Raw genomic sequence first — 13448 nt, forward strand, 5'->3', positions numbered from 1 at the left:
CACAAGGACTACATGTGTTTTCACCAGTACAGCCACTCTGGTCTTGCAGTCCATGCTCTGGATACTCATCACAGAATACGGTGGAAGAAAGCCATGGTAATACACCGTAGTAAATTCAAATTTGAAAGGCTATTCATGGAATCAGCCTCAGCCCTAAGAAACATGCAAAACCTCAACAAATTTGGTTGTATGAGACTGCCCCAAATTTGGGAGACTTGCATCAGAAGACCTTCAGCCCAACAGCCGAGAATATGTACATAGCCAACTAGGGGCACCATCAGGACTTTTAGGAGAAACAACAGCTTCCTGCTTCATTCTCAGTTACTGTGTGTAGTGCCTGCATGCACGTGTCTTTATTTTAAGTTCCTGTGAAAATGGCAGGAACTATTGGAATATAGATAAAAGTTTAGTTTTTAATTTATATCATTTGTACATTGTAAATTCCTTAAGTAATTTAATAAGTAGTTATGCATCTGTATTTATTTAAGCTAGGTGATTTCTGAGTGCCGATGCAGATTCTAAAAACAGTCTTTCGTTTTTAAATATGCTATGGTGGAGCATGGTAGTTTTCGTCCAGGAGATCCTGTGGGTTGTATCCAATATTTGGTCTGCATGGTCTATAATCCAGATTGACCATAGTCGCTGATCTTCCTGTCTGTCTTAAGTATGCCAATTTGCAAGAACGGATTACTTTATAAACTCCAGGCACTGAGAGAGGTTGCAGCTGATCTTTGGTAGAATAGATAAGTATAGCAAGTTTCCAGTGGGGTTTAAAAGCTATGTAGAGGTTGTAGTTTTTTTAAAGACCTGGCTATTTTTTCGGATGTAGGGGATGGTAATGAGATTTCAGAAATCTTTGTGATGGCCAAGGAATGGAGGAGGAGCCGATTATTTTTTTTTTTTAATTCCATAATTGCTGTAACCATTGGAAAGTAAGGTGTTTCATAAGTGATTGAGTTTGATTGGAAGGGAGTTTCCACTGGAACAGAGATTATATGCTTTATTGGTTAGCTTTAATAATGTCATATTGTTCAGAGGGGTGGTGGTGGGAAAGTTTGTGAATGAATCTTGCTTGTGTGAGTAGATTTTGTATATACAGTCATACCCCGACTTACGCAAATCCGGAGTTACGCGGTTTCATGTATGTACACATTCCTTTCCCACTTCATGCCTCGCCACTAGTCGTATCTTTCCGGCCCCAGCTGCATTTGCCAGTGTCGCGTATGCTGTGAACAAGCACTGACGTGTTTCGCGCGGTCTCCATTCATACACGATTTTTATAGTTTACAAACCTTGTGATTGTTTAATGTTATGTTCTTCATAAAAATTTTATCACAAAAAATAATGTCATCCAAAAGAAGCAAGTCTGATTCTTCTACAGCTAGCAAGAAAAGAAAAACATTGACTTTGGAAACAAAACTTAACATTATTAAGGATTTTGAAGGCGGAATGAAAATATGTGAGCTAGCAAAGAAGTTTGATCTACAGGAATCCACAGTAAGAACAACCATAAAAGAAAGGTTGACAGATTTTGGAGGACATAGATTCTAACAAGGAACGAATTGTAACCACAAGGTAATGAATAAAAAACTCATTAGCTGGCTATGAAGAAATTTTGCATGACAAGAAAAATACATTATGCTGTCAGACGAATCTATTAGATTTTATGAAACCATTGACATCGAAATAACTTTTTTTTTATGTATGAAAAACTACAATTATGATTATATTTCTTAAAAAATATAGGTGTTTTTGTAAACCTTTGGTCCCAATTAACTAATATTTTGTATATTTGTATGCAAAATTATACCCGAGTTATGCGAATTCGACTTGCATGCTTTTTGTTGGTCCCACTTACCACATAACTTCGGGGTATGACTGTACAAGAAAGAAATGTTTGGAAGGTGTGTTGCTAAGCTGTCTAGGAATGGTAAATTACTATTTTCCTTTTCCATCATAAACTGGATTCTTAGATGTAAACTATTGCAGTGACTGAGGAAGGAGTCTGTCTCTGAGCCATGAAACTAAGTAGAGAAAACATCATCTATGTTACCTAGATAGGTTTGAGAGGGGCTGAATCTATTGCTCATTTTTCAAAATTTTCCATCTAAAAATTGGCCAAAGGAGGTGAGAGAGGGAACCCATGGCTGTTTCCTCTATCTGTTTGTAAATTTTGTTCTTCCAAGAAAAATAATTAGAATTGATGGCAAAGAAAAAGAGATCTAAGAAATCAGGTATAGAATGTAGATGTAGTTTTCCTGTTTGTGTAAGGAGAAAAGCAACACGAGCATAAATAACACATTTTTATTCACTTTTATTAATGCATTCTCAGGCTGTACTGTTCAATGTTCTGGCATGCCACAAACTGCATCCTTTGCACGGTGTGTTCAACAGCAGAATGCAGCTGGTCTGGACTGATGTTGTGCACATCTTGCATTATACTGTGTTTCAGTATCAGTTATTTGTGGCATCGGTTATCAGGATGATCCAGATTAAACCCTGTCTTTGAGAAATCCTCAGAGCTGGAAATCACAGGGGATCAGGTGAACGAGGTGATCATGCAGTGAGAAACACCCACTGATGTGTGGAGGGGCCTCGTCCTGCGTGAAAATGATTGAATCCATGCACAAGTGCTGCTGTAGCTGTGACACAATAAAATTGTTTATCATATTGCTATACCTCTCAGCAGTAGCTGAGCAGATCACAAGACCCAACTGGCAAACATCCTCAAAGAAGAATGGTCCAATGATAAATGAAGCTGTAACCCTGCACCAGACAGTAACTCTGTATGAATGCAAAGAAATTTGTTGGATTACATGCAGGTTTTGCTTGGCCAAAACCTGGTAATTGCAAGCGTTCAGGTGAACGTGAGCCTCATCTTCCCACAAAATCATCCACGGCCACACAGCATCCAGCTCCACTTGAGCAAGTGGAGCTGGATGCTGTGTGGATAGTCAATTGAATGTCGGTTGACTATCCACAATGTAATGCAGGTACAACTGTCAGGGCTATCTTGAATGGGTAGAAATGCAGAATCTTCAGTAGAATTTTCCAGACAGTTGTGTGAGGCATGTGTGTCTTTATAAAGCATGTGCACTGCAGGAACTAATACTGTTATTCATGTTCTGCCCCACAACAGCAGTAGCAATTTCATTCACTTGTTGTGAGCTGATTGGTTTGTGACCTTGGCCAGGTCTTAACTTCAAACAATTCTGTTTCTTCAAAATGACTAATCATTCATTGAAGAGCACATGGAGATAGTGGAGCTCGTCAACATTTGTTTAGGTGATGAAATTCGTGGAGTGCAGCAACAGCATTGCAATTATTTAGATAGTACAGCTTCACAAGCAAAGCACATTGGGACAAGGTTAGAGCCATCACTGAATGGTATTAACAACCAGAATGAAGGGAACAATCCTGTGTCCATCTTTTTAAACCATGCTTGCACCTGCCAAGTTGCGCGATATGAAAATTTCATTCATTTGGTGTTTACAATGCCCATGGTCATGGTCTTCTCACATGGGAGAAGAAGGTGCCAGAGAAATATGTCAGGTTGGTGCAGGAAATGTACAGAAATGTGAAGACAAGTGTTCGGACCTGTTTGGGACAGACAGAAAGTTTTCAAGTAACAGTTGGCTTGCATCAAGGGTCAGCATTAAGTCCTTTTCTGTTTAATATTGTGATGGAGGTGGTAACAGAGGAGGTGAGAGAAGATGCACCTTGGACAATGCTGTATGCAGACATCTTGCTGTGTGTAGATTCAAGAGAAGAAGCGGAAACTAAACTGGAAAGATGGAGAAAAGTACTGGAAGAGAGAGGTATGAGACTGAGCAGAAGTAAGACAGAGTATATGTGTTGCGCGGTGGGCGGTGGCCAGGAGACAGACCTGGAGCTGGAAGGAAATGTCATCAGGAAGGTGAGAGACTTTAGATACTTAGGTTCGACAGTGGAAGAAGATGGAGGAGGTGAGAAGGAAGTGGGATGCAGGATACAAGCAGGTTGGAGGAACTGGAGGGAGATGGCTGGAGTGTTATGTGATAAGAGGGTGCCGATCAATCTGAAAGGCAAAATTTATAGGACAGTAGTGAGGCCAGCTATGACATATGCTATAGAAACTGTGGCCCTGAGGAAAAATAACATTAGCAGGATGGAAGTAGCAGAGATGAGAATGGTTAGGTGGATGTGCGGTGTGACCAGAAAGGATCATCTGAGAAATGACTATGTCAGGGGAACAGTGAAAGTTACGAACTTAGGAGCGAAAATACAGGAGGCAAGGTTGAGATGGTTTGGTCATGTGATGAGGAGGGAGGACGAATATGTGGGAAGAAGGGTCATGCAGATGGATGTGCAAGGAAGGCGGAAGCGTGGGCGGCCAAAGAAGAGATGGAGGGAGCTGGTAGAAGAGGACTTGAAGATGAAGAACTTGGATGTGGTGACAGCCCAAGACAGGAAGGTGTGGAGGAGACTCATAAGAAACAGTGACCCCACTTAAGTGGGAGAAGCTGCAGAAGAAGAAGAATGCCCATGGTCATGAATATTGGGTTTTTTTTTTTCCCCTCAGATATTGCTTTTGCATGATACACAATGTATTCTTGCAAAGTTTTGCAGCATTTCGATCAGTGGATGGCACTTCACAAGGCCTTAAACGGGGATACTTTAATTTTGATCACCCTGTACTTGCGTTTTCTGGATCGTTGTGTGAAGTTATTACTGTCAGTGATATCATAGTCAGTTACTTTTCTTATTCCTTGTCTGTTCTATCCATGGTAATTGGTACACATCTTTATATCAGAATGTTGTGTTAGTAATGTTTAGTGCATGTCCTAAACAGAAATCCAGCAAGTACTCACCATTATTTTTAACTTTGCTCTTTTGTCCAAATTTTCTCAACATGTCTATGTATAGTATTCATTTCATACTCTTGCTGTTTGGATCACAAACCACAACCAGCTTTTCTTTTTTTTTATTTATCACCTGCCTTCTCTAATTATTAGAACAATTCTTCTGCTTCATTAGCATAACCTTCTGTTTAAACAAAGGCACAAATTAGTCTCATTGTCCAATTTCCTATTTAGATGTTTGCCAACAGCACTACTTAATATTGCTTGCCCTTCAGGAAGATTATCCTCATTTTTAATGTTGAATACTGTGGCTGCTTCTTCCTGGTCCATTTTCATTTATAAATTATAGTACTATCACCGATACTTCATTTCTAGCATTGTATGACTAATTGCTTAATGGTTAGATACAGTATTCAGTTGCTGTTTTACTTGTATATATACAAAATTTAAGAGCCCATGTTTTTTTATGACTGGAACATATAGGTATTTAAATGATCTTATTAAAAAGTAATTTATAGCAAAGAATATCATGCTATGTAATGCATAATAATAGTGATTTTCATTCCTAACTCTCAATGACTGTCAATTCAATGTGTCTTCCACTACATGACATTCCACTACGCATACTACAAGGCAATTTCCTTACTTTTTTTTTTTATTTAGTCTTTTATATTTAAAAATATAAGTTTTAGTTACTATGAGTTACCTTTTAAGTTGAGTAAGTTTGGCATAAACATTTGATCTATTGAAAAATTTGATAGGTAGTGTTCCAGAATGCATTACTTGCCCCACTTTATCAGAGGTGTATGGACTTGACACAGCTGCTGCAAATTGCTACGCCCAAAGTGAGTGATATTAAATGCAAAGCAAGTTTTAAGTTCACTCGTTTTCTTAATTTTTCGCAGTAGATTTTTATTTATTTTTTTTTTTGCGTTCCTGAATTTATTATGAAACATTTAAAGATTCTGCATAAATTTAAAATCATTAATGTTAGTATAAAGAATAGTAATATAGTCATTTTTCGGTTATCTTTGCATTCATATGACAAATAAGTCAATTGACAACTTAGTTATTTGCTCTTTAATGGGGTGGATGCATAACAAATATTCATAACAGAATTGCTATTTATTTAAGAATCTATGAGCATCTGAAATAAGGGAGACAAAATTGTCCCGTGCCTTGATTGATCTCATTGCCTAAAAATTTTGAAAATAAGTGAAACATGATAGGGTGAATGTTGATATTCTGATAGAAATGGGAATATACATTTTTTGGGAGGAGAGAAAGAGCAAGAAGGGAGGTAGTGTCATTGATGAAAGTAAGGGAATAATGCCCACATAAGGTGAAGATTGAAAGGAGAAATAGTGGCAGTGGTTTTAAGACAGTATGGTGTAGGGTGTGACAGAATGAGATGTTAAGTTAGATGTTGGTCTAGGAATATGGCAGCAGAGACACGGAAATGTATAGGATAATTGGCTTAGGGAACAACAGAAGGGTAATCATTGAGTGATTTTACCAATTATATATTTGGTTTAATCCTTGATCCAAGTCTAAGCAAGCAAAGTTTGCACCTGAAGTATTTTCAGGACTGGGGCAACTCGTGGTAAAGGTTATTATTATCCATGCCTCCATGGAATCAAGAGACTCATCGTGGGAGGTCATTTTTAGGAAACACAAAGTTTATTATGCCACTTCTTGAACCCATTGACCGTTCCTACTCTATCCACTCTCTCAGGCAATGCATTCCACAGTTCAACCACCCTCTATGCAAAGAAACTGCTCCTCACTCTCTTACTCACAGCCTCCTTTCGTAACTTCCAGGGGTGGCCCCTTGTCATCACTCCTTCCTGCTATTTGACCAAGCAAAAGAACTCCACAATGTCTACCCTGTAGCTGCCTCTTAACAGTATAAAAGTCTGTCATATCACCTTTCATTCTTCTATCCACCAAACTTTGCAGTCCACATTCCCTCAGTCGATCCTCATAACTGGCATTGTACTGTCCTGAAACCATCTTTGTTATTCACCACTATACCCTTTCCACAGTTAATTTATCCTCTTCAAATCCTGGGGACTAAACATGAGAACAATAGTCTTAAGTGTGGTCTGATCAGGGTCTTATACAACGGAATGATAACTCTTTTATCTCTGCAGGTTAGCGTCCTTCTCAGTATTGCAGCGATCCTCTGAGTTACTTCACTACCTTTGTAATATGCTCCCTGAATTTCAGTTTTCTATCAATCATCACCCTTAGATCTCTTGTCTTCCCTACTTCCTCCAGTATAGTTCCTGCCATCGATGGTTCCCAACCTTCAAGACTTTACATTTTGCTCCATTAACCCTTCCTCCCATTCATTTGCCCATCTGTCTAGTTTATTCAAATCCTCTTGCATTGCTGCCACATCTGCACTATTACTGATAACCCTTTAGCACAGTTCTATAGCACATTCTCTCAAAACCCATGGTGAAATAGAAAGTTCTCATCACTTGCTTTTGCATCTCTCATAATGCAAAGCACATCTCCTTGTGGACATGTATAATGCTAGCTATGCATTAAGGGAAGGACTTCAATAAAAGTCAGTCTGGGTAGTGGCCCTTCCCTTAATGCATAACTAGCATTATACATGTCTGCAAGGAGATGTGCTTTGCATTATGGGAGATACTAAAGCAAGTGATGAGAACTTATACCACCTTTACCACGAGTTTCCCCAGCCCTGAAAATACTTCAGGCACAAACTTTTGTTTGCTTACACTTGGATAAAGGATTAAACCAAATATATAATTGGTAGCATTAGTAAAGTGAAAAAACTTCCATCAATTGTGAGTGAATTTTATTATAGTTATTATATATAGGAATGAATGACAATGGAAATACTATGGAAAATGAAATTTTTCGATTTTGAAGAATAGCTGTCTTAGGCATGAGGATCAAAAATCTTAGATCTGATCATTATCAAATATGAATGGGTTGTCAAACCTAGGGAATAATGCCCACACAAGGTGGGCATTATTTCCAATGTTTGAATAGGGAATAGGGATGTGCTAACCCATGACTTGGCTGAATACTGAATGTTCAGTTTGAAATTCAGCCAATGCATACCAAATTAAATTTTAATAAATATATATATTATAACCTGATAAAATTTTAATGTTTGTGTGTATTTTGTTCAGAACATTTAATTCATAATGTTTAAAATTTAGCATGCTTCAGTCAAACTGCAGAATGAAGAAAGAGTGAAAAATGTGTGTAATAATACTTCATTTAACCTGTAACCACATGAAAATAAAAAGCACCACCCTTATTTCATAACAAATTATATATATGTTATTTGATGCAATGGATTTACTCAGCTGTATGACATAATTTAAATAAATTTAATGACTTGCTCAAAGCGTTTTTCTATTTTGGTAGCTGAGAAATACCAAAATAGTATTTTTCTATGTTATTCTTCTAAAAAGACTAGCTTAGTCTTTTTAGAAGACTTCATCAGTTGCATAACATGAAAAGAGAAATACCAAAAAAAATAAGAGAACAAACAGCTATAAATTAACTTGCAGATGTATTGGTGACGTTTGAAGGATGCCATAATATTGTAAAGCATGTTCACATAGGCATAATCTCATGTGTGCCAAAGTTGAATAGCTGAATAGTGACAATCAGATAGGTTATAGCTAAGGTTAGAAATTGTCCTCAATCTGGTCCATTAAGACCAACTGGATTGAGGACAAGTCGGTTGATTCCACAATTCTTCTCTCCAGCTCATTGTGGCATCTAAAAATGTTTTCTGATTTGTTCTAGAGCAGTGGTTCTTAACCTGGGCAGTAGCGCCCCCCCCGAGGGTGCTGTGAACACTATTGGGGGCGGTAAGTGTTATAAATACTACTAATATATAATAAAAGCAAAAAATTCTGTATTCAATCTAGCATCCCTGTTGATATTTTATGTTTGGCAACACTGTTCAGAATATTGTATATCTGGCAATACTGTTCAGATCTATTCGCTACTTATTTTTAGAAATTTTACATTGAAAGTTAAGTGGACTACTTTTTTGGTCTTAGTTTTCTACACTGAAAATAATTAATTTAGGCTATTTTTAGCAGAATCCATGACTTTTATAAGCTTTATTTGCTACTTTTCCTAATGCCTATATGACAACCCTGGTTTGCAGTTTCCATCTGGCCCTTGGTATTGTGTGGTGCACTTCGTTGATATTGTGTTGCACTGTAGCTCATTAAAATTAGTGAAAAGAAAGTGTCATGAACATTTTAAAATATGGAGTTATTCTGTTTATAAATAATGAGCAGTTACCAATGTGCTTAATATATTTAAAAAAACTTTCTCAGATGAAGTAATGGAGCCTTCAAGAATGATTGAGCATTTAAGAACAAAGCATCCAAATAAAGCAAAACAGGATGTAAAGTACTTTCGCAAATTAAAGATTAAATTTAAAAATCATCCTGGACTTAAAGGGTTGGTTGCAAAACAAAGTAACCAACAAGAGAAGGGATTTGTTATAGCTTACAAACTTTCAAAATTAATTGGCCAAATATTGGGAGAACTGAAGTTTCCAGCTATAAAGGAAGTTTTAGATATGATGATTGGCCCAGGTAAAATGATGTCAATATGAGTATTATGATGTCGTCGGTTCCATTCAGCAATAGTTCAGCATCAAAAAGAATTGACAAAATGGCAAAGGACATTGGGGGGGGGACCCACTTTGTGATGATTTATAAACCACAGAATTTTCTGTGACTCGAGACAACTTTATATAACAACGAAGCTTTGTTAAGGGCCTATGTATGTTTATATAAATACTGATGAAGAAATTATTGAAGAGTTTCTATTTGCTGAACAACTGAAAATTGACAGGATTCTACAATTTTTAAGGTTGTTAAAGACTTCTTAATGCTAAAAACATTCCTCTCACAAATATTATTGCATGTGCAACCGATGGAACTATGATTGGTTGTGACCAGTAATTTATAGCACATATAAAAGCAGTTCCAAATATCTCTACAATTCACTGCATTCTTCTTGGACAGCACTTAGCGATAGACTAAAGATTAAAGGCAGTGAATAAAATAAAAGCCCAGTCATTGAATACCCATAGTTTTTGGGAACTTTGCCATTAAAATTAAGAATTCGAAACGTCTTTTGCTTCACAGTGAAGTTAGATGGCTCTCGAATGGAAACTGTCTGTAATGCTTTAACGATCTCTACTATACTGTTTTGGAATTTCTTTTCACATGATGACATGTGTAATGTTCTAAAAAAGGAAAAGGTTGACATTGCATATCTTTCTGATATTTTCACCAAATTAAATGACAGCTAACATCAAATTGCAGGGAAGCAACATGAATATCATGTTGCTTCCCTGCAACTTGCTCAAATCTTATTTAAGTCAATTCCCTGCTTTGCTCAAATCTTATTTAAGCAGAGGGAATTATAAATGCTTTTATCAGCAAATTAACATTCTACAAGCAGAGCATTGCAAGATGAGATTGTCTGCTGTTTCCAAGTCTACAAATAATAGATAATGATTTAATATTAGATACAGATTTGGATTGTTATTGTTCTCATCTTCTGACACTGAAAGAAGACTTGATGATCAGATTCAAAGACTTTGAGCTTAAAATACCAAATTGGTTCATAAATCCATTTCTTTCTGATGCCACTTCTTTTCATCCAAATTTGTGTGAAGAATTTATTGACTTAAAAAATTAGTTTGAAGCTCAAGTACAATTTCAACAGTATGGATATGAAAGATTCTGGCCAAACATGCCAGAATCTTTCATATCTTTAATTCCAGAATTAAAGCTTTGGCGAGAAATAAAATTAATGCTCATTGCTTTCCTTCTTCATACTTGATTGAGAAAAGATTCGGCATCATGTTGCAATTAGCTAAGCAGCGAAATAGATTGCAAATAAGTGAAAGAGGAGATTAGATTTTGTTTGTCGAACATTGAACCTAATATTGAAAAATTAGCAGAATCTCATCAGGCTCAAGGTAGCCATTAATGATAGACTTATTAAATACAGTATGTTTTACATCTTTTTTTGAGTAAAAATTAATTTGTATCAAAGTAATTTTTAATTAACTATCAGTTCAAATATGTTGATGGTAATTTAGGTTTGATTATTAATATATGATAATTATCTTGAGTCATTAATCTAGTGTAAAATTGAGCAGGGGCACCAGGCCATACAAATTGGCAAAAATAGCCAGACAAAAAAAAAAAAGGTTAAGAACCACTGTTCTAGGGCAATAGATGAGTGACAGAATCATCATCGTTAGGTTGAGCAGAATTAAGAACATGATTACATACTGTGCTAGCCCTAGTCTTGCTTATGTGATGTCTCTCATATGTTTTTCCATATGCAACTCAATGGATGATGCCTAAAGTATCCAGGAGTATACAGTCTGTAACTGCAGTGTGCCCTATTTTGGTCAATGTCTTCATTTTGGCATTTGCAAAATAAACAGTTCAATCTATATTTCATAGTAAGGTGTGTATGTATGTGTGTAAACATGGAAAGTTTTAAAAGTGAAAGTAAAATTTTTGCTTTTCAGAAATATAATAAAACTGTCAAATATTAAAATTAGAGCCGAGGTCCTTCAGATTGGCAATAGCAATATATTGAAAGGAGGATATTATGAATTATTAATCACCTGATTAATTACTCATCTCTTACCAACTCATTCCTCCAACTTTTGCATAGGCATTTGGTTTCTGCAATATGTGTACTCTATAAATATTTCCTTAATTCTATATATCAATATTTGTTTATGCACCTACCAAGAGTTTACTTATAATGATAACCTTTTGACTTTGGGTTGCTGTGGAATATTTAACACAGGGTGTTACTCTTTTTTGTCCAAGGAGAATGAACAGTTTGTAACATTTACATCTAGCTATAAAATATAATTGAATTCATATTATTCTCCATTACAATACAAATAATAAAACTATCACTAAATTTTATAGGAAACATGCATCTTCACTTCTAAAAAGAACTAGGATTTCTCTTTCACCCAAGACATCACTTTGCCTCTGAACAGCTGTTAACCTTGGTCAAATCACAAATCTGCTTAGCTATTGAATACTGCTCTTGCATTTGGAGTGGAGTCCCTAAGAGCTCCCTAAAAATGCTTGACTCAGTACAAAGGAGGACAGTTAGATTAGATTTATAACCCATCTCTTACTAACTCACTCCTCTCACTTTTGCATGGCCATTTGGTTTCTGCAATATGTCTACCCTATAAATATTTCCATGGCAAATGTTCATCTGAAGTAGCATCAGTAATTCCCCCACTCAGTACTAAGTTAATCGGATACATGCAGCTGCCACCCAGCATTCCTTCACTGTCACAAGTACACCTTGAAACTCACAGAATGAGTTTTTTTCCTCCTCCTCCTTCATCCCTGTTACTGCTGTATTGTGGAACAGTCTTCCCCCTGATGTGTTTCCCAAGGAATACAATATGCAGGCTTTTAAATCAAATGTAAGCAAGTTCCTCCTTTCCCAACACGCTAATTCATACATGGTACTAATGTACTAGAGCTTGATTAACCAACCTCTCATGTATGGGCTCAAAATAAAATTTAAAAAGCAGTACAGCATAAAAATCAGAACATATATTGCCTATATTTCTTGAATCTTGAAATAAAATAAAAGTATTAACCGAACTATAGAAGTTCAGTTAATACTTATAGAAAGTATTAATGGAACTTAGTGAAATATAGAGCATAATTATGGGTTTATATATTAATCAACATGAATTTGCAATAAATTATGATGTAGGAAAAGAAATTTTTCACTGTTCTGGAGAAGCCTACATTGTTTTTCGTAAATATTTCTCCCTCATGAAAGAACTGTGGTGAATAAACTATTAGCTGGTACTGAAAGAAATTATAAGATGGAATGAGTTTATTCATTAGTCTTGTCATTTTTTTTTTTTGGAATAATTGTGTATGGCCTGTTATCTAATGCAGTGATTTAAGCTACGTGGAAAGATTTTGCCTGTTTGTCATCTATCCATTTTTTGCAAAAATGTAAAACATGCAAAATTTTAAGACTGCATAATATAAACTAAAATAAAACCACCGAAATATGAAGTGGCAGAAGATAATAGGTTTTTCTGATTCATTGCCTTAGTTATGCCACGTGTAAAGGAATTTTTATGCTTCGGCTGGCCAAATACTGAATCATTCCGCAGATCCAGCTGAATACTGAAGCAAAACCAAATGTTCAGTGCATCTCTAGTCAAATCTTGCCTTAGTTGGCAGGAATTCTATAAGGTCACTTTTGCAAACCTGGGTGGTTATCAGCCATGTGAAGACTGCGAGGAAAGGATGTAGAACTACAAAGCTGGTAAATTGTAAAATACTATAGAAGATGGCTCGGAGCTATTGCATAGAATCAGGAGTTAAGCAGAAAGAAGACAAATACTGTATGGCATTGATCAAGAGCTATTTAACACGTTCGCTCCACGCTACTTTAGCATGGTCTGTTCCCCTACGCCGAGCAGTTTTACTTCAAGGTCAGTACGATAATCTCGTTACCGGAGGTAAACGTCCTACGAGTATACTCGTAGTTGGCTTGTAC

At 36.4% G+C, this 13448-nt stretch overlaps 1 protein-coding gene across 3 annotated transcripts in view; it reads left to right on the top strand.

Annotated features, from left to right (window-relative positions):
• Positions 1–13448, top strand: part of LOC150108870 (sphingomyelin phosphodiesterase 4) — a 295822-nt gene that overhangs the window by 17574 nt on the left and 264800 nt on the right. For all 3 annotated transcript variants that reach the window (XM_090403908.1, XM_090403915.1, XM_090403923.1), the window contains exon 2: positions 5603–5686. In XM_090403908.1, coding sequence (XP_090260034.1) covers positions 5603–5686 — 84 coding nt within the window. The remainder of the gene's footprint in view (positions 1–5602; positions 5687–13448) is intronic.

This window comes from Typopeltis vanoorti, chromosome 2 (genome assembly GCF_054136105.1).
Source record: "Typopeltis vanoorti isolate ZY-2024b chromosome 2, IOZ_Tvanoo_1.0, whole genome shotgun sequence".
In the NCBI taxonomy this organism is placed as follows: domain Eukaryota; kingdom Metazoa; phylum Arthropoda; class Arachnida; order Uropygi; family Thelyphonidae; genus Typopeltis; species Typopeltis vanoorti.